Source organism: Chaetodon auriga, chromosome 13 (assembly GCF_051107435.1).
Source record: "Chaetodon auriga isolate fChaAug3 chromosome 13, fChaAug3.hap1, whole genome shotgun sequence".
Classification (NCBI taxonomy): Eukaryota; Metazoa; Chordata; class Actinopteri; order Chaetodontiformes; family Chaetodontidae; genus Chaetodon; species Chaetodon auriga.
This window is the reverse complement of record NC_135086.1, coordinates 21,312,795-21,337,847: the sequence shown is the minus strand read 5'-3', so window position 1 is coordinate 21,337,847 and position 25,053 is coordinate 21,312,795. Positions and strand designations below refer to the sequence as shown.

General features: G+C 42.8%; 2 protein-coding genes across 3 annotated transcripts; one reads left to right on the top strand and one right to left on the bottom strand.

Annotated features, from left to right (window-relative positions):
• Nucleotides 1-848: 848 nt before the first annotated feature.
• On the bottom strand, nt 849-13,534 carry ttf2 (transcription termination factor, RNA polymerase II). The gene is made up of 23 exons (XM_076747666.1): nt 13,460-13,534; nt 13,090-13,195; nt 12,438-12,524; nt 11,440-11,509; nt 10,033-10,908; nt 9,082-9,202; nt 8,760-8,936; nt 8,481-8,587; nt 8,164-8,245; nt 7,893-8,018; nt 7,487-7,637; nt 6,884-6,989; nt 6,533-6,717; nt 5,792-5,945; nt 5,500-5,591; nt 4,481-4,566; nt 3,389-3,531; nt 3,085-3,264; nt 2,911-2,966; nt 2,598-2,751; nt 2,077-2,159; nt 1,405-1,479; nt 849-993 (listed from the first exon to the last, which is right to left on the bottom strand). The coding sequence occupies exons 1-23, from the start codon at nt 13,485-13,487 to the stop codon at nt 849-851; spliced, it is 3,390 nt and encodes a 1,129-aa protein (XP_076603781.1). The 5' UTR covers nt 13,488-13,534.
• A 1,191-nt stretch (nt 13,535-14,725) lies between these two features.
• Nucleotides 14,726-24,969, top strand: cpap (centrosome assembly and centriole elongation protein). Of its 2 annotated transcripts, none has more exons than XM_076747665.1 (18): nt 14,726-15,109; nt 16,043-16,169; nt 16,300-16,518; nt 16,696-16,840; nt 17,035-17,128; nt 17,333-18,118; nt 18,310-19,162; nt 19,607-19,739; nt 20,042-20,207; nt 20,606-20,737; nt 20,855-20,989; nt 21,205-21,313; nt 21,629-21,780; nt 22,149-22,238; nt 22,707-22,847; nt 22,950-23,034; nt 23,509-23,629; nt 24,056-24,969. In XM_076747665.1, the coding sequence occupies exons 1-18, from the start codon at nt 14,726-14,728 to the stop codon at nt 24,246-24,248; spliced, it is 4,065 nt and encodes a 1,354-aa protein (XP_076603780.1). In that variant the 3' UTR covers nt 24,249-24,969. The 2 variants fall into 2 exon arrangements, with proteins under 2 accessions (XP_076603780.1, XP_076603779.1); XM_076747664.1 differs by having other exon boundaries at nt 21,626-21,780.
• The last annotated feature ends 84 nt before the right edge of the window (nt 24,970-25,053 follow it).

Sequence of the window (25,053 nt, the reverse complement as noted above, 5' to 3'; positions counted from 1 at the left end):
CGTCACCGCTCTGTATAGTTATTTCAGAAGCTGATTCCAAAAATCCCCAGGTTTTTAAAGGCAGCATGGACATAAAGCTACCCTCTGAATTTTTTACACAGCGAGCAATGAAGACATGGTGGACTGCTTGGGGCAGGCAAGCAAGGGATACATCTGATAGAAAACATTGGTTTTCTATCAGATACTTATAGGTTATCATCTCCAACATCCTATTATGTTTAAGTACACAAAACTAACTCAACATTAAGTTTTTTTGCCCTTAAAGACAGGTGACATTAAACATTTTATGCACATATTTTTAGCAGCAGTGACATTGAGTTTCATTGAATCCTCAAATCCAAACAAGCCTGCCAGTTAAAGTAGGCCAACATCTTGACTTAATTTCCTAACATTTTCAATTGATAATCATTTCATTTACTAAATTTCCCCGGTGTGGGATCAATAAAGTCCTATCTTATCTTATTTCAATTTACTATGCAAGTGACTTCATACAGCAGGCGGTCACATTCTTCTCATCACAACTTCTATAACTTTGAACCACCTGAATTTATTTAAAATCACAGAAACACACATACAAAAAAAAAACCAACTTGATGATGTGAGAAAAAAAGGAAAATATCTGCTTGACACCAATAATGTGTAAGCTACTAAAATAACTGACCGCACAAAGAAATAATTACATGGTGGAAAATGAGCTCTCTTGTATCTCAGAGCTCTGTCATTTATTACCTCAGTGTTATTAGGTTATTTCAAGAGACTCAGACTTCAGAATGTGTCTATAAGCAGCTCTGTCTTGTCATAGCTGTGGGGTTGACCGTGTGGCACAGCAGCCTCGATTCCCTCCCATCTCAGACACCAAAAATGATTCTGAGATCAGCCAGGGAGAGTTTGGAGAGAGTGCTTCCTGTTCCCGACAGCACATTCTGGGCCAGCTGCTTCTTCTTCTCCTGAAGTTTTGAGATCTTCTCCTCCACTGTCCCTTCACACTCGAACCTGGAAAAACACACACAAAGCTATTAACACACAATTATTATTCTACTCTTATTAAAAAAAGTCACACCTCAGCCTTCAGTAGAATTACCTTACAATGAAGATGCATACAAATGAAGTTTTGTAAAGATTCAATCAGGAGCAGTCTAAACCACTCCAAACAAACCTAAGAAAAACGCTTTCCATGAATCTGAAGGTTTGTTTCGCTCCCCCACCTGACATGAGGATTTTAATTCGATCTCCCTTTTAAGCTACTTAAGCTGTATTTAACTTTCACTTGGATTCAGTCACTTTGTCACTTGCCTTAGTCGATATTTTTCTCAGTATTGTCCTTTTGCAACAATGGCATATGATGAAATCATAAATAATAGTAGTAACCACAGACACCCGTCAAATGTCCCGCTGATTGGTTACCTGTGGATGGTGACATCTTTAGTTTGTCCAACTCTGTAGATTCTGTCACATGCCTGATCCTCCAAGGCTGGGTTCCTGTTAAAGTATACGTGGGTCAGAGGTCAAAAACCAACCACTCTTACACAGATGATGTCAAATATTTTGACACTTTATTCATAGCATTACATATTCATCTGTGTGTGATGACTTGATCTGATCTGATTGGTTTTTTAATCAACTGAAGTCTGGATGTGCACATTTGTGAGACAGAGGACTTTCAATTTTTGAAGTGTATTTAATCTTAAATTACTTTATTACTTAAAACTTATATTACAAAATGCAGAATTTAAGAGGGAGTACATTTGAAGAAAGTGAAAGTGTGCTCTCTTTTGCTCAAAACACTGTAAAAAAGGTTATTATGACTTTAAACAATGTCTTTCCTTGTAAGCCACTGAAAGGGGTTGAAGGTTAAGGCAAGCTAAAGGCTCATCTGACGTGGAATAATCATTTTGTTTCTACAACATTTTTCGAGTGAAGTTCAGCTGAAGGTCAAATAAGGAGCAATAACAAGAAGTAAAGGTACTTTTAAGAACATCATCATAAAAGGAATAAAAAACAACCATATTTCAGACAAAAGACATACTGTGTATACAACCACTCTTTTGGTTTTGTGCACGCCAGTGTGTGTCTCACCAGTGCATGTCCACGAGGAAGAGGTGATTCCCACCAATGAGATTGAGCCCAACCCCTCCAGCACAAAGAGAAACCAGCATCACCTTTGGCAGAAAACCACACATAAATATATATAAATACACGCACACTCACAATATTTACTCACAAAATATTTAACGTAGCACTGCGCCTCAGCAGTACTGTGGGGGCTTTCACTGAAAACCACTTTGCACTGTGTATTTCAAGTTGTGTGACAAAACTGTGGGGTTAAAGGTACATTTCGTCATTTCTTCACCATATATTTGAAAAACAAAACACAGATGTTTGTCAACTGATCAAATTACAGGCCTGTTATACTTGTGTTAATGAACATTTCTGATGTATACAAACCTTTAACAGCAAAAGAATATGTTTTGTCAAAGGTCTAATTGCTGCCAAGTATTCATCCCTGCATTAAACTACCTGCTAATTAATGTAAAAGCAGTATTAGGTTGTAGTCATGTGTTTTGTTTTTCAGGTCCAGAGTTTTGGGTGAGATTTACCCTCGGTCCTTCAGGGTTGGTGTTGAATTCTTCCACCAGGTCCATGCGGCGTTTGGGGTTGACAGTTCCGTCGATAACACTGTATTTCAGGCCAATCCGCTGCAGATGAACTGCTACAATGTGCAGCATGCTGGTCCACTGGGACACGATCACACTACGCATTAGGAGAGGAGGAGAGGAGATACCAAGTGGGTTGAAAAGAATGCATTAAAATTTTGCTGCAAGACGAAAAGTAAGTCAAACTGAAGCAGCTTTAGAATGTAAGTGAATGAAAAACTGAGTCTGAGGCGACTGTGAGACTTTAATATTTTACCTTTTCTGATCACTCTTCTGTCTGATTGCTTTCAGCTCAGAGATAATAGCAGAAATCTGGAAAATTGAGGTAGAATAATTGGTTCAGCAGCAGACATCAAACAGCCGGCATTCCACATTCTCACATTCAGGATGTATTTGCGATGTTAGGGTGCTGGGCACAGCGGTAACCCACCTTGGTGCTCTCATTGGTGTCCCCAAACAGCTGTGAGGAGAAGCGGGTGCCATTTAGGGCCACAGTGTCTTTGGGGTCAGGGGCCGATGGCGAGGGGCTGAAGGAGAGTGACAGTGCATTGAGCTGCTCCTCCAACGACAAGACGATCCCATCACCCTGCAGCTCCGACGTGTCCAACGTCTGAGCAGAGAAGAGAAGGAAGGAAATCAGAGCTACACAGACGCTCTTTGTTGTCTTTATGTGTGTGAGAATGTCTTTTGATTAAGGACTGGTGAGCCTTGTCAGAGCACGCCAGTGTGTGTACCTTCCTAAGAAGTGACAGGTGACAGCAGCACTGTCGGAGGCGCAGCAGCAGAGACAGGATGTGGATGGTGCTGGACGCCTGCTGAGGCTGCTGGGAACCTGACACAGCAGGGTAAGCCTGGGACACCCCAAACTCTTGGGCCACTGGGGAAGAAACACACACACTTTTCATACACCACCAAGAGAAACAGCCACGCTGATTACTGATCAGGTTTGGCTTAAAAGGCAATACAAGACTTGATCAGACAGACACACCTCAATGGAAAATTCGCACTTCCATGATTTAATTTTTGGATAAACTACACATAATTTTGCACATGTCATAAAACAGACAATACAAAATAAAACAATAAAGCCAATGGTGTGGGAGAGTAAGGCAGAGGATCACAGGAAGGCTGAACTGTAAAGGGAATTAAATGAAGACACAGATTTAGTCATCCTAATCTTCTCTAGAAGGCTGGTCCACAGTCTGGGCGCCCTGATGGCAAATGCTCCATCACCTTTAGTTTTTAGTCTGGAGTTAGGAACCAGCAGGAGAACAGCATTTGAGGACCTCAGGGGCTCTGAATGTACATGGGGAGTTTAAAGGTCAGAATTATAGCTTGGGGCCAAACCATTCTGGGCTTTAAATGGTGATCAGTAAAATCTTAAAGTCAACTCTAAAAACTAACAGGCAGCCAGTGCACAGATGAAATGTGCTCTCTGCTTTCTGATACCTGTTAAAATCCTGGCAGCTGCATTTTGGATTAGCTGCAGAGAGGACAAACTTTTTGCTGCAGATAGAGAAAAGGGAATCGCAATAATCTAACTGAGATTAAGTAAAGGTATGAATGACAGCGTTGATGGTAGACAGAAATGGCTTCATTTTAGAAAATTCCCTGAGTTGAAAAAAAACATTGCTTACAGATTAGAGACAGCTGTTTAGAATGAGGTTGCTGTCAAACTGGTTTCTTTAACAGGTTGAATACAAGCATTTTTGAAACAAAAAGGACAAATTATGTTTAAAACGGGCAGGAGGAGGGGTTCATTCGTGTTGACAGTTTCTAACAGTGCAGCCTGTTGAGGACGATAAATCAACCAGCTGATGTCTCACCTTTGTTAAAGGGATTGGAACTGGAAGGGTTTCCCTCGTTCACATCATGTCCTTCATGTCTCTTCAAGTAGTTCTGCAGAGTAGATCTGGAGAAGAGCAAATCACCATTTTAGTGTTGTTTTTGTTGTTTTTAGTTGATCCATCAACTGTATCCAGGAAGACTTGAAGGCATTCCATCCAGTTTTTTATGCAGTTACACATGTTTGAACTTTCAAGATGTTGTAAGCATCCTTGATGGTAGTTTTCATCATATTTTACGACATCAGCCCCCCCCCCCCCAAAAAAAAACAAAAAAACGTTAATAATTAATCCTCGGACAAAATCCTCATTTTGAATGAAGTGATTCATTGGATTCAATGAATTAGTCTATTAAATCATCAGTCTTCAATGAATATAACTTGTCAGTGTCATCAATAAGAATACACATAACTACACTTGTATGTATGTATTTCCAGCTCTAACACAGCTGCTTCTCTGTGTCTGTAGTCTCACTCAATGTCCTGCCCACAGCGCTGTCTGATTGGTTACACATCATGAGTAATAGCCATCAACACTGAAGGCTTCTGTGCCACAGAACAGGAAGATCTGCTGCAGTGAGTGAGTGGAGCTGTGTTTTGAAGGAAAGGCAGCAGATATAGCCAAAGTTGCAAAAACACCTCAATCTTATGATCCACTGAAGGTTGATTTAGATTTTGAATGTCAATGATAGGAATGAGAACTATCCAGTACAGCCCTAATTTATTGTCAACACCTAAATAGTGTACTGTCATTAAAATATTAACAAAACAAGGTTCCAGAGGATGGTAATATATTCTTTCCTTCGTTAAGCTTCAGGAGACAGGACAAGAAGCTGTACACCAGCATGTCTCAGCATTTTCTTATCACAGCTGCTCAGTTTGAACCTTTCTATCCAAAACAGAATGAGTGTATACACTGTGAGAGACTAAAAAAGGACCACAAGGACGTTTTCTCATAAATCTTTTGTTAGATTAAAAAAAAAAAAGAAATTGTTGTGTTACCTTGATTGGGCAAAGACCACATCATACACAGCCTGTTCATCCTTGGACAGTCTGAGTCGATGCACCTCACAGGTCCGATTAGGAAGAGACACCTGGAACATTCAGCATTTCACATCAGCTGGGATCAGGACTGAGCGTGTGGATGTTTGAACCAATCAAAAGCTCAGCTGTAGCTTGCAAAGAGTCAGGTCTGTTTGCCTGAACAAACCTAACAAGCTATGGAGATCAGATACTCTGCCATCATTTAAAGACAAACTCAAAGTCGAGCGCCCGCGTGTGTGTCTGTCCGTACCAGTGGTTTCCCTGTGGAGTCCAGCTGGTCTTTGCTTCGTCGGAGCAGGAGACTCCTCGTCAGGATGTTGAGTCTCTCTCTGCCTCTCTTAGAGCCGTTGTCCACTTGAGCTTTCCACAGTTTGTACTCATCAAATGGAGAACAACGCAGAAACCTGACGAGACAGTGAATGAACAGAATCTCATTCCAGTTAACCGTCTGGAATTCACTCGACTGCAGTGAAGATGCTGTTACATTAGTGGATTGGTAAAGCACTTTGGGATCATAATCAATCTCAGAGCATTATCGGGAGAAAAGCATAATTTCATCTTTCTTCATGCAATGTGAGAAAATGTTGGCAAAATAAACTGAGCCTTTGCTTCTTCAAAAAGTATTTCAGATTTCAGTGGAATTTGTGAAGTTGAAGTTAATCTATAGCTCCACCTTGTGGTCATTTCTAAAGCACTTTTCAATCTTAACTCCTGCTCAGTAAGCAAAAACTTACTTTCCCAGGATTCAAGACAGAAATGGATCGAACAGATTGAGCTTTCCACCTGAACGGATTCTAAATTAATTAATTAATTACATGAACATTTATTATTTGCTTATTTTGTGTAGCTTTAACCTGCTTGCATTGTTTATTTTATTTTATCATTACACAAAGAAGCCATTAGGGTCATTAGTCATATATCTTCCATGTTCCAAGCGTCTCTATCAGATTTGATTTTTAAACCTCTTTTGTTCTCTGTGTTTTTGTCTTACTTGAGCAGCGAGTACATGTCCAGCAGGTTGTTCTGGATGGGTGTGCCAGTGACAGCCCAGCGGGCTCCCGCCCTCAGCTGACACACAGCCATGGAGGTCTGCACTTTTGGGTTTTTGATGTTGTGGGCTTCGTCCAGGACCACCCGGGCCCAGGCCACCCGCAGGAGAGGAGCCAAGTGTGGTGACTGATGAAAACAACATGGGATAAAGTGTCTGAGTTTGTTTGAGTTTTGGAGCCAAAGATTATTGATTTTCTGTGTAACTAAGACTGGATTCATATCTTAAAGGCAGAATCTGAAGTTACAGCCCTGAAGCTGATAACCTCTGAAGTCCTAAATATAGATTTCTCACCACATCCTCAGCATCTTTGGTGGGTTTCTCAGCCTTCTCCTTCTGGACTGGGATCTCTTTAGAGACCAAGCTGTATGTGGTCACCACCACATCATGATCTGCCAGCCTGAGGGATGACAGAGAACGCTTCATTCAAGAATGGAAGCTGATGTCCAAGCGTTGAATTTTTCATACCAACAAATACAGTTTGAGCTCAGTTGGAGACCATGCAATCAACTGCTAACTATGATCATGCTGTGATATCACTTTACAAAATTCTGTAATTAAAACAACAATAATTCTAAGCAAATTTGAAGTAAAAACTAACAAAATTAGTGTTTGAAGTGGTCATTTGTTGTATGAAAAGCTTTGTCAAAACACAAACAGGACGTGGGCTCTGTCTGCTCTGCAGCGTTTTATCCAATCATGTTTAAGTCAACAATGTAATCCTGTTCCTGTCATGTTATCTGTGGTTAGAAGCAAAGGTAAATGAAGCAAATACAAAAACTCCATAATAAGAAGCTTTCATTTTATCCTTGCTCTGACCAAAGAAAGCAGGCTGTGACTGCAGTGCACTGTGGGAAGAGAAGAGTGGTGTGTACAGTATGTGCACAGTTTCCTCACACTTTGGCACTTTTCTCGCGGTTGGGGCCGTGGTACAGGTACACAGTCAGCTTGGCCGCCTTCACATGTCTGTCAATCTCTCTCTTCCAGTGGTGGACCAGGGAGGCGGGACAGATGATCAGAGTGCCTTTAGAAACTATGAGGCTGGAGTCTGGATGATCAACAAACAAACAAATCAAAACATTCATGAGAGTTCACCCACAGCATTCAGACGAAACAAGAGGCTACAGAGGCACTGATTGCAATTTTCCATTCAAATTTCTGATTTTTTAAAAGTCAGACATGCTGATTCCGATTTTGGCAAAGATACTGAAAACTGTCCGTCTCTACAAGAGCTGTTGTCTAATTAATCATGAACTGCATGGACCTATAAAAAACTGAAAGAGTGAGAAGAGGTTTTAGTTACCAGCTTTTGAGATCCAGCTCACCACCTTCTTCTCTTCCTTCTTCTCATCTTTCTCTTTTGTCTTGATCTTCTGGGCCAGTATGAGAGAGATCATGGTCAGGGTTTTCCCCAGACCCATGTCATCCGCTGAATCCAGACAGGGCGAAGGAACAAGACAGAGAAAGGATGAAGACAAACACAATTAGAATTTGAAGTTTCTGTGACATAACAATTAGGATATCATTCATCTGTTTTCAGTTTTAGTGATCACGTATAGAAATGGTGAACATACCCAGAATTCCTCCACAGGGATTCTGGGTTTCTCTCCAGAGCAGCCAGGCCAAAGCTCTCCTCTGATGGGCCAGGAGAGACACCTGACCAACCAATCACAAGAGGACAATGTTATTAGAGAGACCAAACAAAAGAAGACAAAGGATTTTTCGCTTAAAATGAATTTGATCATTGGTTATGGAAACAGAGCCTTTGTATTAATGTTGTTGTGAGTCATCTGTGATCTGTGTAAATGTCTTGATGTATGTCAGCCTGTCTGTTCTGAGCCAGGTGAAGGACTGATGAAAAATCAGACTAGTGACTGAAGGAATGTCTCACCTTGATGCCTTTTGGGTCTGGAGCCTCTGCGTCAGGGTCGGGGCAGGACTCCAGGGATTTGTGGAGATGGTCGATGGCCTCGCAGGTGGCCTGGACCTGTGGGGTTGCTAGAAACATGACGAATTGAAATTTAGGGCGCTTGCAGTGAAAAAGATAATGTAAATGACACCAAATGAGGAGATCACTTCGTGCCACAAGACAGATTTCAGATACATAGAGTCAAATGCACAAGTTTTAATGCTTCAGGGAAGACTGATTTCAACCTCCCGTTTGGCTCACCTCCATGCATCTGGGTGTGTCGCTGGCTCTGGTGCAGGCCCATAGAGCTGCTGGAGGCCTGCTGCTGGGAGGGGCCTGGGGTAGGGAGGGCAGGGAGCAGGATGGTGCCACCCTGCCGGCTGAAAGGGTTTGCGTGGCTGCTACCCGGATCACCGCTGCTACATGCACCCTCGGACTCTGAAAGGGATTTGCAGTGGTCACTGAAACAACTGTTTCACCATATTTGGTCATTAAAAACATGCCTTCATTTCTACCACAGCAGTAGAAGTGGACTCTTGACAAATAATTCTATATTATTCCTACGTAACAGTGAGTGAGTTACCTGGCTGAGAAGCAGCAGTGAGGCTCAGAGACTCCAGAGCTTCCTCCAGCTCTTTGACCTGAGTCCTCAACCTCTCCCCTTTATCTGGCAGAGCTGCTACATTCACCACAGACAGAGTGGCCTTGACAGGAGGAAAGAAATGGGGTGAGAGGATAGATGGATAACCTTAAGCAGAACGTCTGTTTCATTCATTTTGAGGTCAAAGAAGCCAGCACACAAACTCCACGGCCCCATATTTTTGCTGCTGTGGTGTGCCGTACTAAAGACTGTGGACTGCTGTTTCAATAATAAATCAGTATTTCTTGTAGTATGATTCAAGTGGCTGAGAAACTAACACCGTGTCTCCTAGTCTACAGAGTGACACACGTGCAGCATTCAGTTGAACAGTTTTACAGTTAAACTATGTGATAGGTTCAGTAGAGGAAAAGAAAAAGAGAAAATTATCACCTGAAACCAAGTAATAATGTAACAGCATTAACAGGCTAATTTAGCGAATATCACATCACACTGTGACTCATATAAAATGTTAAATATCAACCGTGAAGTTAAAACACATGAGCTCACGCTGAGGCTAAACTACACCAAAAAGGTCTATTAATATTTGGTGTCAGTAGAAAGATTTCATATCTACACTCTGGACTATGCATTTATTTTACTGTAACATGTTGTAAATTTCCCATCCATATTTAATACAGCACATCTGAACAGCAGCACTACAGATTTAATGACACACACAGGCTTCTTGGACTTTCACTGCTCACCTATGACACTATAACAACTAAAAGCAGCAAGATACTGTAGTGCTTCTGCAGACATGTCTGAGGTGCATATCTTGATCAGAATTCTTTCCATGAATATTAGCATACCATTAGTATCAGGCTCAAAAATGCAGTCCTGCTCTTATCGGTATCATAAAAGTGGCTCATCTATGACATGGTGGTCATTGCTCACCTTTTTCTGTTGGAGTTGAGCAGTGAGCAGGCTGTGCAGCCCTTTGGGATCTTGCTGCTGACTTTTGAGCTTAGAAGCTGGCTGGAACCCAGGGAAGGTGGTCAGGGTCTTTTGGACAGCAGAAACAGGAGGAGTTTTCCGAGTAGCAGGTTCCACCGACACCAACACTACATCATCGTCTTGCTGGTTTTTGCTTTGACTGGACTCTGTGGATTGAGTTAGTTTGTTGGATGTGGGGTCTCTGGTGTTATCAGAGTCTCTGGAAGCTGGAGTGTTGCGGCTGGGTGAAGATTCAGAGACACTCTCTTTCACAGGAGGTTTGGTCTGTTCCACCGCACGGGCGCCACCATCGGCTGGTTGCCGGGGCGAGTCCTTGTGAGGATCCTGTGAGGTCTGATTGGTTTTCTCAGGATGAACAGCCTTGACCCTGGAGGCAGAAACTGTTTTTTCTGCTTCTCCTGGCTTGGTGTGATTCTCTGTAGTCTTGTCTTGGGCTTTCTCTGTCCTTTTGTCCGTGCCGCCAGCGTTGGGACGGTTTCCCTCCTCAGCTGAAACCCTCTTCTTTATCTTCATCCCTGGTGGAAGTCGTCTACCTCTGTCAGAATCTGATGAATTCTGCTTTCCTTCCTCTTCTCCGTCCACTCCAGCACCTACACGCTCCAAATTTTCTTTCTGATTACTGTTGCTTCCTTCAGCCTTGTGACTTGCCTCACTGCCTTCCTCCTTCCTTTCCTCATAATCTCCCCCACACTGCAGCTTCCTCCGCTCAGAGTCCTTGTCTGTCTTGCCAGGAACCTTAAAGGGGTTTCGGACAGGCGGCAGCGAGGAAGGCTGTTTCTGTGAGTCAGAGAGAAGGTTTCTCTTTTCTTTCTCTGGCTGTAATGATGGAAGATGACAAACATTTTAAGAATGAAGAGCAGACAGTTTTCAGGAAAGTGATTAAAAACAATTGATCATTGAAAAGTGATATTTATTTGTAAAAGTTAAGAAACTGGCTGAAAATGTCAACTTGAACCAGGGATATTGTGATTGGATGATCAGTGACTTTAACCCTTAAATGTAATTTTTCTGTCCAATTAAATCTCTGTATTAATTTCACAGATCACAGCCTGACATTAACATATTCGATCTTCTTTGGAAAAGTTGGGATAATGACAAAAATTCAACATGAAGCTCTGAAACCGAGTATGTGATGATTAAGGTTTGGATGCAGAACTGAGTCCCAGATATGGTTGCTGACAATGCTCTATAAATAAAGGTGTCAAATGCAGCAAAATAATGATTTACTATTGAGCGGCTGGTGAATTTGAACATGTCTGTCAATGGCAGGTAGATTTTTACATTTAAAAAGTTCAGTTCATTTTCTACCCGGGTGTGTGGGTGAATCTATGACAGGTGTTGTCTTACTGCAGTCCAAGGCACGTTTCCACACCATCTCTTGCCTGATTTTTTCCCCGTAGCACAGCGGAAGAACAAACTGCAGAAAGAATGAACTGTCAGACGTTCACGCCAACCAACCAGGTGTGTGGTCACCTAGAGACAGGCATCTTGCTCAGGTGCCAATTTACATGTATGTATGTATGTAAAATGTTCATTTCATCACGTGTTTTAAGCATCGCTTCCAAAACTGTAAAAAAAAGGGTTTATTAAAAATCACTGGACCATTAAAAAGAGGTGTAGGTACAGTTTTTAACAAAGCCTTGTAAACTGGGGACAGGTGGTGTCTTAAACCTCCTCCTCTGTCTCATGAGGGCTGCTCTACTTTGACACACTTGGTCTCCTCGACACCTGTTTAAGAGCGCCCGTCTTCTCTGTCTAGGCTACATACCTCATGGTCTTTAAAACAATGTTTCTTTAGTCAGAAAAGTGTGAAAACGACCGAGTTTTGGCCTTCTACTCCTCACTGCACTTGACCGCATATACAACATTTCTCTTGAGACACTTGGGAATCTGGTCCTTTGGATGGACACAACACTGTCTTTGTGTGTTCATAGGTTTAAAATACACAGGGATGTTGTGTTTGGAGGAAACCCATCAGAACTTCTCAGAAACTCCAGCTACATATGGAACAACAACGTGGTTTCTTCGGTCACTGTGAGCTCTTATCCTTATCTAGATATCTTCATGTGTTTCATGTGTGTTTTGATTGTGCGCACTCTGGATAGCCACACTTTCACTTCTCATGTGCTGATCACATGACTTCTTTGTATTTCTTGCCAGAGTTACTTTCACTTTCTCTTTCTCTTGTGTGTATGAAAACCAAAATGTCTTACTGTGCAGTGATTTTAATAAACCTTTTTAGCAGTTTACAGCCTGGATTTCTTAGAAAATCCATCTACATAGACATGATAATAAAAAAAATTCTTCTTGTTTTAGACCATAAATAAATCCACCTGCACACCCACCTATGGCTCTGCTGTTGTTGATTGTAGGTGAGAGCTTGGAGTTCCACCATCGAATCCTCATGATGGAGGCAGTGGGATGGTGGGATGCTGAAAGAGATGATAACAATAACAATAATAGTGATAATGCAGATCAAAAACAGGATCAAAAGTCTGTGCAAAAAAAACCAAAAACAACTCATCTTCTCCCCCAAACACAAAAGTGGGAGAAGCAATCCAAAATTTGCAAAACATTTTAACTTTTATGCAATTAAATAACAGCCAGTTATAAAGCTCAAATGTTTGACAATGACAATGCAGATCCAGTATGTATGAAGCAGGCCTATTGGCAATGAGGAGAGTAACACTGGGTACCAGTATGAATACCACAAAAGCCATATCAGCATGAGACAGTTCAGACTTTGCCAAACCAAGCTTAGAAAATGGTATTCATATCATTTTATAAGCAAAACACAGAAGTGACGATCTTTTCAATGAGGTTTCGGTATATTTTTCATAATAAAGATGATTTATAGTCCATGTTACTGCTCTGGCAGTGAGTAAAATGATCCACCCTCGCCTTTGACATCCCCTCTACATTTGTTTGACAGTGTTAGGCACAGGGGATCCACAGAGGACATATCTGTCCTCATTGATGTGAATAAGTTAACATTACCTGACCATCTGAGTGAAATCACAGCCTTCCTTGTCAACGCATACGTAGAAGCTTCTGCCTTTATTTGGTCCATCTTTCACGCCCGTTTTTAGCATACACACGCTGCCTGTAAGGGGAGATAGAGATGGAGTTATTTATCAAATCCTTTCTACTCACTGCAAGTTAGCAAAAGAAATGCGTAGAAAAATTAGCTTTTTACCAAGTCTAAAGTTAACGTTATACAGACAGCTGAAAGAAAGTGCCTTGTCATGCCCGTAGGTGTTTCAGGGAATAAAACATAAATATGACTTCTGGAAACTCAACACAATACCTATATATCTTTTTTACTTTACAATGAACAGTGAATTTCCATTAACATATCACGACCTACCGTGGACATTGCACAAAATCTTCTCCATCTCTCCAACACACACACTCAGCTCAGTTCCAAACTGAATCTACGGCTATAGTGAAAGTCATTGGTGGACTTCAGTATTTTCGTATCAACCAATCACAGTTGTCAGAAAATACATCCGGTGCGTTAATACCAGTATAAAGGTTTGTGTTCAAACTGGTGAAAAAAAAAATCACTTATATTGACTACACAAGTAAAAACACCACAATATATATAGTAATTTAACTTAAACTACATAGAAACGTTGGTAGGCAAAATAAAAACTGTACGGCTCAACGATACGCCAGATTTTATTTGTTTGATGACCATTATTATGAAAAATCTTTCTGAAGCGCTTTTAAACCGGATGCAATTCGAAGCTAGTCTCGCTAAAATGTTATTCAATATAAATATCACGTTTCATTTTGTAAAAAGTTTCTGCATATTTGAACTATTATAGTCGTTTATAAGACACAACAAACCAAACTTGAGTACAATTAGCGAAACCAAAAGTTCAAAAACACAGTTGAACTACATTGCCCACAATGCAACTGACTTGTCGTTGGTGTTCTTTTTACTCTCGCGGGCTTTGTTGTGATGTGGCGGCACTCTTCGAAACTTCTGTTGGTTATGTTTCTATAACGCACGCTTTCGTTCCACCGTTTTTTGGCACATGTCTCAGGTAAATCCCGTGTTATGACAATTTTATCAATGTTGCGAACTGCTCTACCTCGTCACTACGCTGTAACACCCGTAAAAAAAGCATTTTGTATCTCAAATAACAGGCAGCCTGCTAACAACGGCAAGTAGCTACAGTAAATACCACCAAGGAAGTCAAGCCTTTTAAATGCACCGATAATTGTCTGACATGAACTAAGAGCCCCATCAACCCATTAGCTGTACTGCGAGATAGTTCTAACGTGTCTTAGCTCCATGTCACGACTGTTGTCACACTGTCAATGATTCCTAAGCAGCTTTCATTTAGTGCGCTGTTGCTAACCAAACAAATGCTCATTTAAAATCGACCCTCTGCTGTCGTGACTTGCTATGGTGTAACGTGTAATCGATGTCAGATAACAGCTAGGTTACGTATAAAAATAGCTAATGGTATTTCAACGCAAACCGGCTACTATATATAGTTTTCTTGGATCTGGGCATCATCTATTCTAGAGCGTGTTGGACGGTGTTTATTCACGGTGTGATTAACCTGTCACCGTAATCTGTTGTTCAAATCCCGGATTAGTGAGCCCTACCTGAGACATCATGTCATTTCTAGCCGGGCTTGAATACTCCCAGGCAGACTTTTTGGCCCGATGGATGCCAAGTAGCGCCAGAGCCGGGGTGATCCTCAACCCGTGTCCGGACTTGGCTGGCTCTTTGCGGCACACATCTGTCGTCAGATCCCCGTCCCTGGAGCCAGACGACTCCTTTGCCTCCGACTTCGCCCCTCTGCCCGCCTCTGCAGACAGCAGCTGCCTCGGTGTGGATAGATTTGCCCGGTCACCTGGTGGAGAAAGGTCTGGGACTGACAGGCCAGTGAACGATCTGTCATCTGTACCTACGAGAAATTCAGATGGAGAGCTGGACAGTGTGGATGAGATGGCAAACAAGTCACAGGATCTGTCGCTAATGATGAAGCTGGAACAGGTAAGGACATTATTGCATTTCACAATCTGGTTGTCAAAATGAACATTAAGTCAAATGTCTCCCTGAATCATGTCTGAGATACCTGAGCATGCCATCTGAAATTGACAGCTATTCCCACTACTATGTAATACGATGGGCTGGACATCTGCTTGACAGTTTAACTGCTGACACTTGGCAGTCTGTTAATGTGATATAGGTACAGTTTTTGTGATGTACAGTATTCTATGTGTACTAGGAGAAGACCGTGTTGTTACAGTGGTCTTTAGTCACAAACTACTGCAGAATAAACACCTTAAGTTTTTGGATGTACACACCAAACCAAATGGAAATAGGCTTGCAACAGCAAATTAATCAGTAATGTTAGGACATCTGTTGATGTCCTGAAAATGTCAATTTGTGTAGACTTCACTGCTGATTACATCACTGCTTCCTGTTTACTTAATACCCCTCACCTCCATTACACGCACTCCCACACACACTCTGTCTATTATTAGTATTTTTCCTCTCAGGCTATTTTGATGAGGACTCAAATAGTGATTTTACGAACTCTTCCCGAGTTCATGTAGCGCTTGTGATTGACTGAGTCTTTCCAGGATGCCCCGTTCATAGCCAATCATGATACTATCACCTGTTACCAATCAACCTGTTTACCTGTGGAATGTTCCAAACAGGTGTTTCATTCCACATCTTTCCCAGTCTTTTGTTGCTCCTGTCCAAACTTGCCTGAAACATGTTGCTGCATCAAAGTCAGAATAAGCAGATATTTCCAACAATCAATGAAGCTGATGAGATCAGACATTACATATATTGTGTTTGTACTGCTTTTAACTGATATCGTGTCAAAATGGATTGTCAAGTGATCACATTGTGTATGTTTAACACAGCATATCAGCTTTTTTGGATTTGGGGTTATATAAAATTGTGTTTGTGCAGTTGAGAAAATGGCAGCAGCACATGCAGGAGCAGCTAAAGGCCCATCAGTTGGAGGAGCTGCTTCGCCTACAGGAGGAGCAGCAGAGGCTGTTGGGAAAAATAACAGTATCCCAGGACTGCACAAGAGGTAAAAAAAAAAAAAGAGATATATAATAATTTGTTTCACTGAAGATACAAAATATGCCGGTTGTTGTAGCTTCTTTATGTTTATATTTTCCTTCATGCACTGTGTTAAGTGACTGTAATGTGCCTTACAGATCACACAGAGAGTTCAGGGCTGTCAGAAGCAGAGCTGGGGTCACTCCACGGAGACCGTCATTACACAGAGACCCTACACAGCCCTGCCATTAAGTGCCATAGATTCACACAGGGCTCGACCTGTGGCCCCCGACAGGAGCAGGAGCTCTCACCAGCAGGGAGACAGGAGCGGCTACCAAGAGGTCAAGACTGTGAGAAGGTGGATGATGAGGAAGAGGGTGAGGAAAATGTTTTCTGAGCTCAAGGTGACGACAGAATTCGTACAGTTTATTTGATTGTAGAGTACCATAACAAGCACAAGCCTACGCTCACTTTCATCGTTTAATTGTTGGCATGATTGTGGAGTTAAATCACTTAACAGTATACTATAAATAATATAAAATTGTTTTTTACAGGCATGTGGAATTCCAGAGATGATGACCAAGAACAGATTGTTGATACTAGCCATTTTCATGAGCATGACAACAAGTTAATACCAAGAAATGGTGTGGCTTTGACTGAAGTTAACAGCAGAAGAGAAGATGAAGTCTTCCATGACAGGTAAATACTATATTCCAGTATTGTATACGGTGTTAATACAAGACTCTCACGAAGAGATAAACCAAGCAAGTATACAGCAGAAACCTGTCAGTGTGGCTCTTATGTTTGCTGCTTTGTATGAGTGTATTTCTCGACAAACTTGTCTGTATGCATACATTTGCCTTGTGTGCGTCTCTGTGTGTGCCCCTTTACAGACCTATTGGGGGTCAGAGGAAGACGTTTGAGGAGTTGCTGGAGGAACAGCTGAGGCTGGAGGAGCAGAGGCTGAAGTCTGCCCAGCAACAGCAGGTCAGACAATATAACAAGGACTTCCATACATATATTAAAAAGTAAACTTGACTGCATTCAAAGCAGAAGAGTTTTGTAAGCAAAGCTCTTAAGATTGCCAATCATTTAATTATGAGCCACATACACATTTGATTTATTGTTTGATTTGCAGACTGTGGGTGACAGTCTCACTCCAGACTGACTGTTTGCCTCTCACCTTAATAGAGCCAAGATGGAGATGAAGCTGTGCAAGCCCCTCCTAAGAGGGCCTTTCTGAAGCGAGGCGAGGGCCTCTCAAGATTCACCAATAATCGCAAATCCTCGCTACAAAAAATGGAGCTGAAGAAGGACCCCAAACCTCAACTCCAGGCTAGAGTAATCTGTCGCAGCAACTCAGAGCCTGCAGCTATCCAGAGAGGGAGCACGAATGGTGCCCAGCGGCTTCCCGTCCAGCGTAAAACTGCCACACTCAACAAGGAAAACCAACTGAGGGGGTTCATTTCACCACCCCAGGCCATCAGAGTTGAGAGTAAGGCAGCACGGACGAAAGTGTTGGGTAGTCATCAAAGACAGAACACACAAGGATCAGAGTTGATTCAAAGTGACCCAGAGGGTAGACGAGCCAAACACCTGGGGCAAGTAAAGGAGCGGAATAATAGGAAAGTGGGTCTATTAGCTCAGGCCTCAGGGAGCCCGGGTCACAGCACACAGCCAAACCCTGTAACCAAACAGGTGGGCATGGTAAGAGGGCCTGAGAAGGCTGAAAATGAGGCACCTGTGGAGAAAAGCTGTGGTTCAGGAGTGCAATCAGAAGAAGGAGGAACAGGTTCAGAAGGAGGAGGAGGAGGAGATGGGGTTCCGCAGGATTCCTTTGAGTTGTCGTTCCAGGAGAAGCTCCAGCGCTGGGAGTGTGACCGGCAGTTGGAGAGCATGGAGCTGGGAGAGTTTGAGCTGCTGGAGCAAGCAGCTGAGGAGCTGTCCTTCTCGTCCAACTCCTCCTTTGTCATGAAGGTACTTTATTCAAGTCGATCATTCCAAATGTAGCTTGATGCTTTCTTCCTTGTGCCTGATTGCATGACTTGTCTTGGATATCTTGTCCAGTTGTTAAATTTTCTCTGGGTTTTTGTCCCAGTAGGGTCCTGTTATGTTTGACCTGTTGACTGTCCAACAGTGTGATTTTAGTCTCTGTTCTGTACTTGTAGGTTCTTCAGATGGACCAGCTGCAGGCTGCCAGGGGGCTTCATCCACGAAGACTCTCCTCCACCCCCATCAAGTCACCTCCCAGAGCTGCACTTCGGAGGTGCAGTAGTGTTGGTAGTAGTAGCTGTGCATATAAAAACGGTTCCATGAACTCAGATGTTGAGGTGGTGAAGATAAGAGACGATACACTGAAGAACAAAGTGAGCATTGAGGATGAGGAGAAGCAGGACAGTGGGAGAGAAGAAGAGCACAACAACTCTGATGTTTCATCCTGTGGTGGCTCTGAATCCAAAGACCAGGAAGCGGTGGTCAAACCGCCTTTGTTTCCCAGCACTCTTTGCTTTCCTGCACAGTCTGACCCGCCATACGACAAGCGGTCGTATCAGGACGAGGACAGTTTTAGGGATTCAGCTTCCGATGTGACACAAGTTGATGATGGGCAGAGTGACAGCGTTCTCAGCAATGCTGATGAGTCCACTCTGATAGAGGACAAAGACGGACAGCAGGGTAGAGTTGAGTTTGATGACAATGACACATGGAATGACTCGGAGGACACTACAATTGGCACAACCAATGACAGTGGGGGATTTTCCAAGGCAACAGCCAAAGGAATCTCACCTCCTGAGCAGACTCTGTTGAGGAAAGTGGCAATGAGCAAAGTTGTGGAGCTGGATAAGGGCACAGTCATTGGTTCAGCTTATCAGGAGCCAGAACCTCCTCCTCCTCCTCCTCCCACCTCCCAGCTCATGACAAGGTTGTTCCCCTCATTGAAACCAAAGTCCCAGAATGCACCTCTCCCTTCTCCTCCTGCTGCTTCTGTTGCTCTTGAGTCCAAAATGGCAGACGTGGAGACAGGTGAGACAAACACTTGTAGTGTTTTAAATGTCATAACCTGAATCAGCATTTGTCCTCTCAATGTTCAGTGAGACAGGAAGCAAATTTGTTCACACATGAATTAGATTGCTATTGAAGGATGGAAATGTGCTGCAGCTCATCCTTATTTTCATTACCAATCAGTCTCATATTGAGGTATTGAATGGAACTTCAATACCACAAAAGTAAAGCACACATATGCATGAACAGATGCTGACTGGCTGCCACTTTATTCTGCCATGTATGTACTTCTATTTAAAAAAAATAGCAGGAAACAACTATAGAGAGGCCTGAGGCCACATCTGTCAATCCTCAAAGGATTATGGTAAGAGTCACTCTGCTGAATGGTGACTTTCACCAAAGCAGAGAGGATGAAACAGACTTGAGGTTACATGTGTGTGTGTACGTGTGTGTCCTCATTCACAGGTCAGCAGCTCCAGTCTAGACTGCTGAAGGAGAGGCTGGTTGAGCTGGAGATTGAGATCGAGAGGTTTAAGAAGGAGAATGCTGCCCTCACCAAGCTCAGACAGGAGAACGAGAAAAACCAGGAAAAGCTCAGGTGAGATACCTGTCTGCTCTTAATGTTGTTTTAGAATAACTTTGCAAACAGCTTTCTCCTCTGAGTTAGTCTTTTTGATTTCCTGCATGATGCTGCTTTGCAATTCTCCTCTATTTTCCTTCATGCTGTTTTGTTAATCTTACCTGTGGCTGTATGATTGGGATTTCTTCTTGTTTATGGGAGGCCACCCTGTACAAACCAAAGTCAAAATGTTGATAAGTTCTGCAAGTTCTTCTTGTGGCAATGACGTCTTGTCTCTCTTTGCCTGTCTGGTTTATGTCTACTTTGTGTTGTTTTCAAAGGAAAGAGCGTTTGGAGTTTGAGCAGATGAAAGCAGAGGAGCTGGCCAAGTTTGAGGAACACAAGAAAGAGGAGAACAGGAAGTTGCAGAAGGAGCGCAAACTGTTTGAGAAGCATGCGTCAGCCGCCAGAGCCATGCCTGACAAGAAGGAACGAGAGGAAATCCAGGTGACATACTGACAAGACTCGCACCATATCAGCACTTCACATGTCGGTGGATAGATAAGTTGACTCTACATGTGCCTTCTTTAAAAAAATACTAATGTTGCTGCACATCCACGCAGCTTTTTAAGAAAGAGCTTTAAATTTGAGATTAGAGAAATGAAATCAGTGAATTATGTAAAGTCGACATGTTACATCTCTGGGTTAAGGGTGAGTTCTTCAGTATGCAGATCTAGTGTGTGTGTGTGGCACATTTTTCCCTCCTCACATTTTTTGAAAAGTTACTTCATTGCACTTGTGTAATTACTGACTGACCTGTTCAGCAGCACAAGAACAAGATATTATGTGTGAAATCTGAAAATAGGTGGAACTCCCCTCTCAATCTGTCCTTCCCTTCCTGCCAGGCGATGAAGCAGCAGCTGAGCTCCCTGCAGGAGGAGCTGAGGAGGAGGGAGAGTCGCTGGGCCTCCACACATAGCCGGCTGCGGCAACAGATCGACTCCCTCAGCCGAGAGAACGCTTGTCTCCACGACGAGGTACCCCCCTGACCTCTGACCATACCATACACATGTCTTTGTCTTTGCTGTCATTATTCAGTTCCAGCCATGTTGTGTTTGTGAGTGTATTTTTTTTACTTTCTCTTGTAATTCAAGATTCGTATGTTGGAAAAGCTCCGCCTCAGCACCTGGAAGAAAGACCTCAATACAGAGAAGAGCAAAGAGAAGAAAGATGGACCCAAAATATCTGAAAACAACGTGTCTTCTGTGACCAAAGGAGTGAAATTTGCTGTAAGCATGTTTATCCTATGTTTTATTGGTTATATGCATGCTGTCAGTCACACATGATCACACATGGCACTCTGTTCACACCTTCATTTCTTGATTGGGCTGAACAAATCAGTGACTAGGACAGTGTGGGACAATTCCGATCAAACCGTATTTGTCTCACAGAAAGGCAGTGCTTTATGTAAAAAAGCCAAAAAATGCCTTCTCTTGGTTTTCAGAGTCCTCTTGATTCCAGAGGAAGCAGCATCAGCAGCAGCAGCCCTCCACAGAGCAGCACTGCTGCAGCCACTAGAAGGGGCTCCAGGGAGAGCGGTCAGGGGGCTCCAGGTATGGTTTCAATTCAGAGACATTTCTACAGCTCTGCAAAGACTAGGTGATTTCTGGCACATGGCTCTGGGGTTGCAGCTGTTTGCAGACCTGTAAAGGTGCTTTGTTTTGAGGATGAAATCCATCAAGTCTTGATGGAAATGTACAGCATTATGGATGGAATTCAAGCAGCAGATGGTTTTCAGAGCTGATACACAGTAATCTGGATTAAATCTAGTTGAGTGTTGTTTCTGTGGGGCTCTGTCATCAATCAGACACATGAGGAGACTCACACATTCGTTCTAGATTTTTCTGTTTTGTGTCTATTGTCAGCAGGGATAAAGAGCAGCTTGAGGAGGCCAGCAGGGCCAGGCTCCTCTTCCTCAGCCTCCTCATTGGCTGGCAAGAGGACAGAGGAGAGGTCAACACCTGCCAGCAACAGCCAGGACAAGCAGGCAAACCAAGAGAGCTCACACAGCTGCTCTCCGGTGAGACGTTAGCGCTGGTCTCTCCCCTCTGCTATAACAAATCTGTATGAACACTGAAGCTGCCGCACATTAACTACAGATCCCAAAAGAAGATGACGTACAACTGGTTTTAAGCACTGACTGTCCATCAAACTTAGGATAGGTTTTTTAAAATCTGCTGAAAGTTTATTTGTTTCTATAACCGGGACGGCACAATGGGGATAAAGCAACATATTGTGCAGCTAGTTAGAGCTAATTTACAGCCCCTGATCTGCTCAGAGACTGTTGACAGTGTGGTCAGTTCAGCCAGTCACAAGTCCATTGTTTCCAGTGCTCAGCCACAAGGCCTGTGTTTAATAACTTTGTTTTTTGACATCTCCTCATTGTAGAAAAGAGATTCTCTGCCAAAAGACCCAGAGAGCAGTGAGGCTGACGAGCCAGACTCAGCTCAGGAGGTTATCACACACCCTGATGGGAAGGTGAGACAGTGGAAAGACGGGTCATTTCACCACAATATGAAAACTCCTCCAGGCAGGAGATGTTTTCCACACTCTGAGACTCCAATGACCAACACTGCAAAGCAGGAAGTGGCTGATTTTATCAGGTGACCTTCATTTGGATCTCAAAGGAAATGGCTGCCGATTTCAAAGACCACAGACAACAACGTGTTAGTCCGTCTGTCAATAAGACCTCCTCGCCTGTCTGTTGCTCTTTGCCAAAAGTTCATGTGTTCCTACTGAAGATGTGAATCGTTAAATATGGCTCATAAGTGTAGAGCTCCTAACCAGAGTCAGCAATCGCTCACCTGCCACAGTTAACAGATTTGACTAAATTTTGTTGCTTCGGTATGGATATTTAAAAATGTGGTTGGATTTTCAGTTTGTTTGTTGTGAGTTATTGATGTTAAGTGTTAGCTGCTGATGTAGCTCTGCTTGTGATTCTTCCAGATCGAGAAGGTTCTGGCCAGTGGCGATCGCCTCATTTCCTTCCCCAACGGAACCAGAAAGGAGGTTTCAGCAGACGGACTGACAGTCAAAGTCACCTTTTTCAACGGAGACACCAAACAGATCACAGCCGACCAAAGAGTGGTGAGATGTTTAAGCTGAACATAAATAGCCTGTTGGGCCTGTTACCCACCTGTCCTTCTCTATGGGTGATGCTCTTAACAACGCTCTGCTCCTTGTGTTCAGATCTACTACTACGCTGAAGCCCAGACGACACACATCACCTACCCAGACGGCATGGAAGTCCTGCATTTCCCCAACAACCAGACTGGTGAGAGCACTGATCACTCTATAGTGAGCCGTTAAGAGCATCATCACCCGCGATTCCTGCAAAGTATACCTTTAATCTATGACAAATGCAACAAGTATAAAGTAGCATCAAATGAAATTACTCGAGTAGGTGAGTGAGTACCTCCAAAGTGTACTTAACTACAGTTACTTGCCACCACTGGATTTTTTTTGGATCAAGGTGTTTTTATTCAGGCTTTAGGTTTTACAACCACCACTGGATTTTGACACTTCTATATGTTATCTTTATTAATCCATTTGGCAGCTAATTGAAAAAATATTTTATATGCTTATTGGCTTCATTTCTAAAAGGGCTGCACTGAAAGTTAAGTTCAAAAAGCAAACAAAAATGCAGGCGATGGGTTTTAGTGAAGTGAAAATTTGCCATGATCGCCACAAACTGCACCTCGGTGCCTGAAAGCAGCATGTTTATGATTGCTTTGTATTTGTGCTGCAGAAAAGCATTTCCCAGACGGCAGGAAGGAAATCACCTTCCCAGACCAGACGGTCAAGAACCTGTTCCCCAGCGGCCGGGAGGAGAGCGTGCTGACAGACGGGACCATCATACAAGTCAACCCGTGAGTAAAGACCGCAGCTTCAGCTTCTAAAATACAGCATTGTGTTAAACCAGTGGGTTTGTCATGTTTCAGATGTGAATTGTGAGCAGGTATGTCACACATCAAAAGTAAAGGTGCTGCTTCTGTATAATGGACACCAAAGTACATTTAGTTGATAATACTTTTGTACTTTTACTTCAGTTGGATTTTGAATGAGAGTTGTAATGGAGTAGTTTTACATTATATTGGCACTAACAATTGTTTCCATTATCAGCTGATCAGGTGTGTATTTTCTCAATCATTTTGTCTGGACAGTGTCAGAAAATAGAAGGAAAAACTGAATTTTCACAGGGATGAGCTGTTCTCTGCTTTAGCTGATGACTCCAGTTTGGTTCTGTTTTAAAGTCTCATCTTCCATGAAAACTAACTGGGTGCTGCCTCTCTCAGGGACGGCACCAAGGAGATTCATTTCAACACGGGCCAGAAGGAAATCCACACGGCAGACTACAAGAGGAGGGAGTATCCAGACGGTACCGTGAAGACCGTCTACACTGACGGCAGGCAGGAAACCCGCTACCCCACCGGACGGCTCAGGATCAAAGACAAAGAGGGCAATGTCATCGTGGACAACGGGGCGTAGAAGCACCATGTCTCAGACTTAGTGAGGCTAATCTCAGTACACCTCTGATTCCCAGAGACTTGCAAAAAGTCAACATGCTGCCAAAGTGAGAGGCAAAGCTGCAGCTGACAGTCCACAGTGTGAAGAAATGATAAGCCTTTTTATAGCTTTTTAATTCACAGTTAGTTAAAAACTCCACAGGATACCTTTCAGACTCAGGTTTGTTTGAATGTTTTTACACGTGTGCTCCTGTTCTGTTTGTTCTTGTGCACAAAGATGCACACAGGTTCTGATTACAGGTGGCGGTAATGCACCAAGAGATGCAGGGAACAGTTCTAACACGGAAACATGGATGTAAACGATGCAGCTTCCAAACACTGCAGAAAAATGCCTTTGCAAATGTTTGATGAAGGAGGAAGGTCACACACACTAAGTTTTGCAAACAGGAACTTTGTAAGAGAACTCCACAGGGCACCTTTAATGTTTCGTATCAGAAGGTTTGCAGTGAAATCCCTTTAGTCTTAAAGAGCGTCTTTTTGGCTTCTGATCTCCCACCAGGCTTCATTCACAGCCTGAATGTTTTAACAATGACTCCTTGTTTCCACTCTCAGTGAAGGGCAGGGAATGATGAATGGTGTGCAGCAGATCTGCATCAGTGTGGTGTGTGAAGTGTTTGTGCTTTTAAGTATTTGTTTACAACATTTTAATTTGTAAAAATGTTCACTACATATTTATTTTCTTAGTTGACTGTATATTTTTTGTAAATTAAATTTTAACTTTTTTTTTACACTTAAGAATCATTCACTTTGCTTCGATAAGTGTTTAA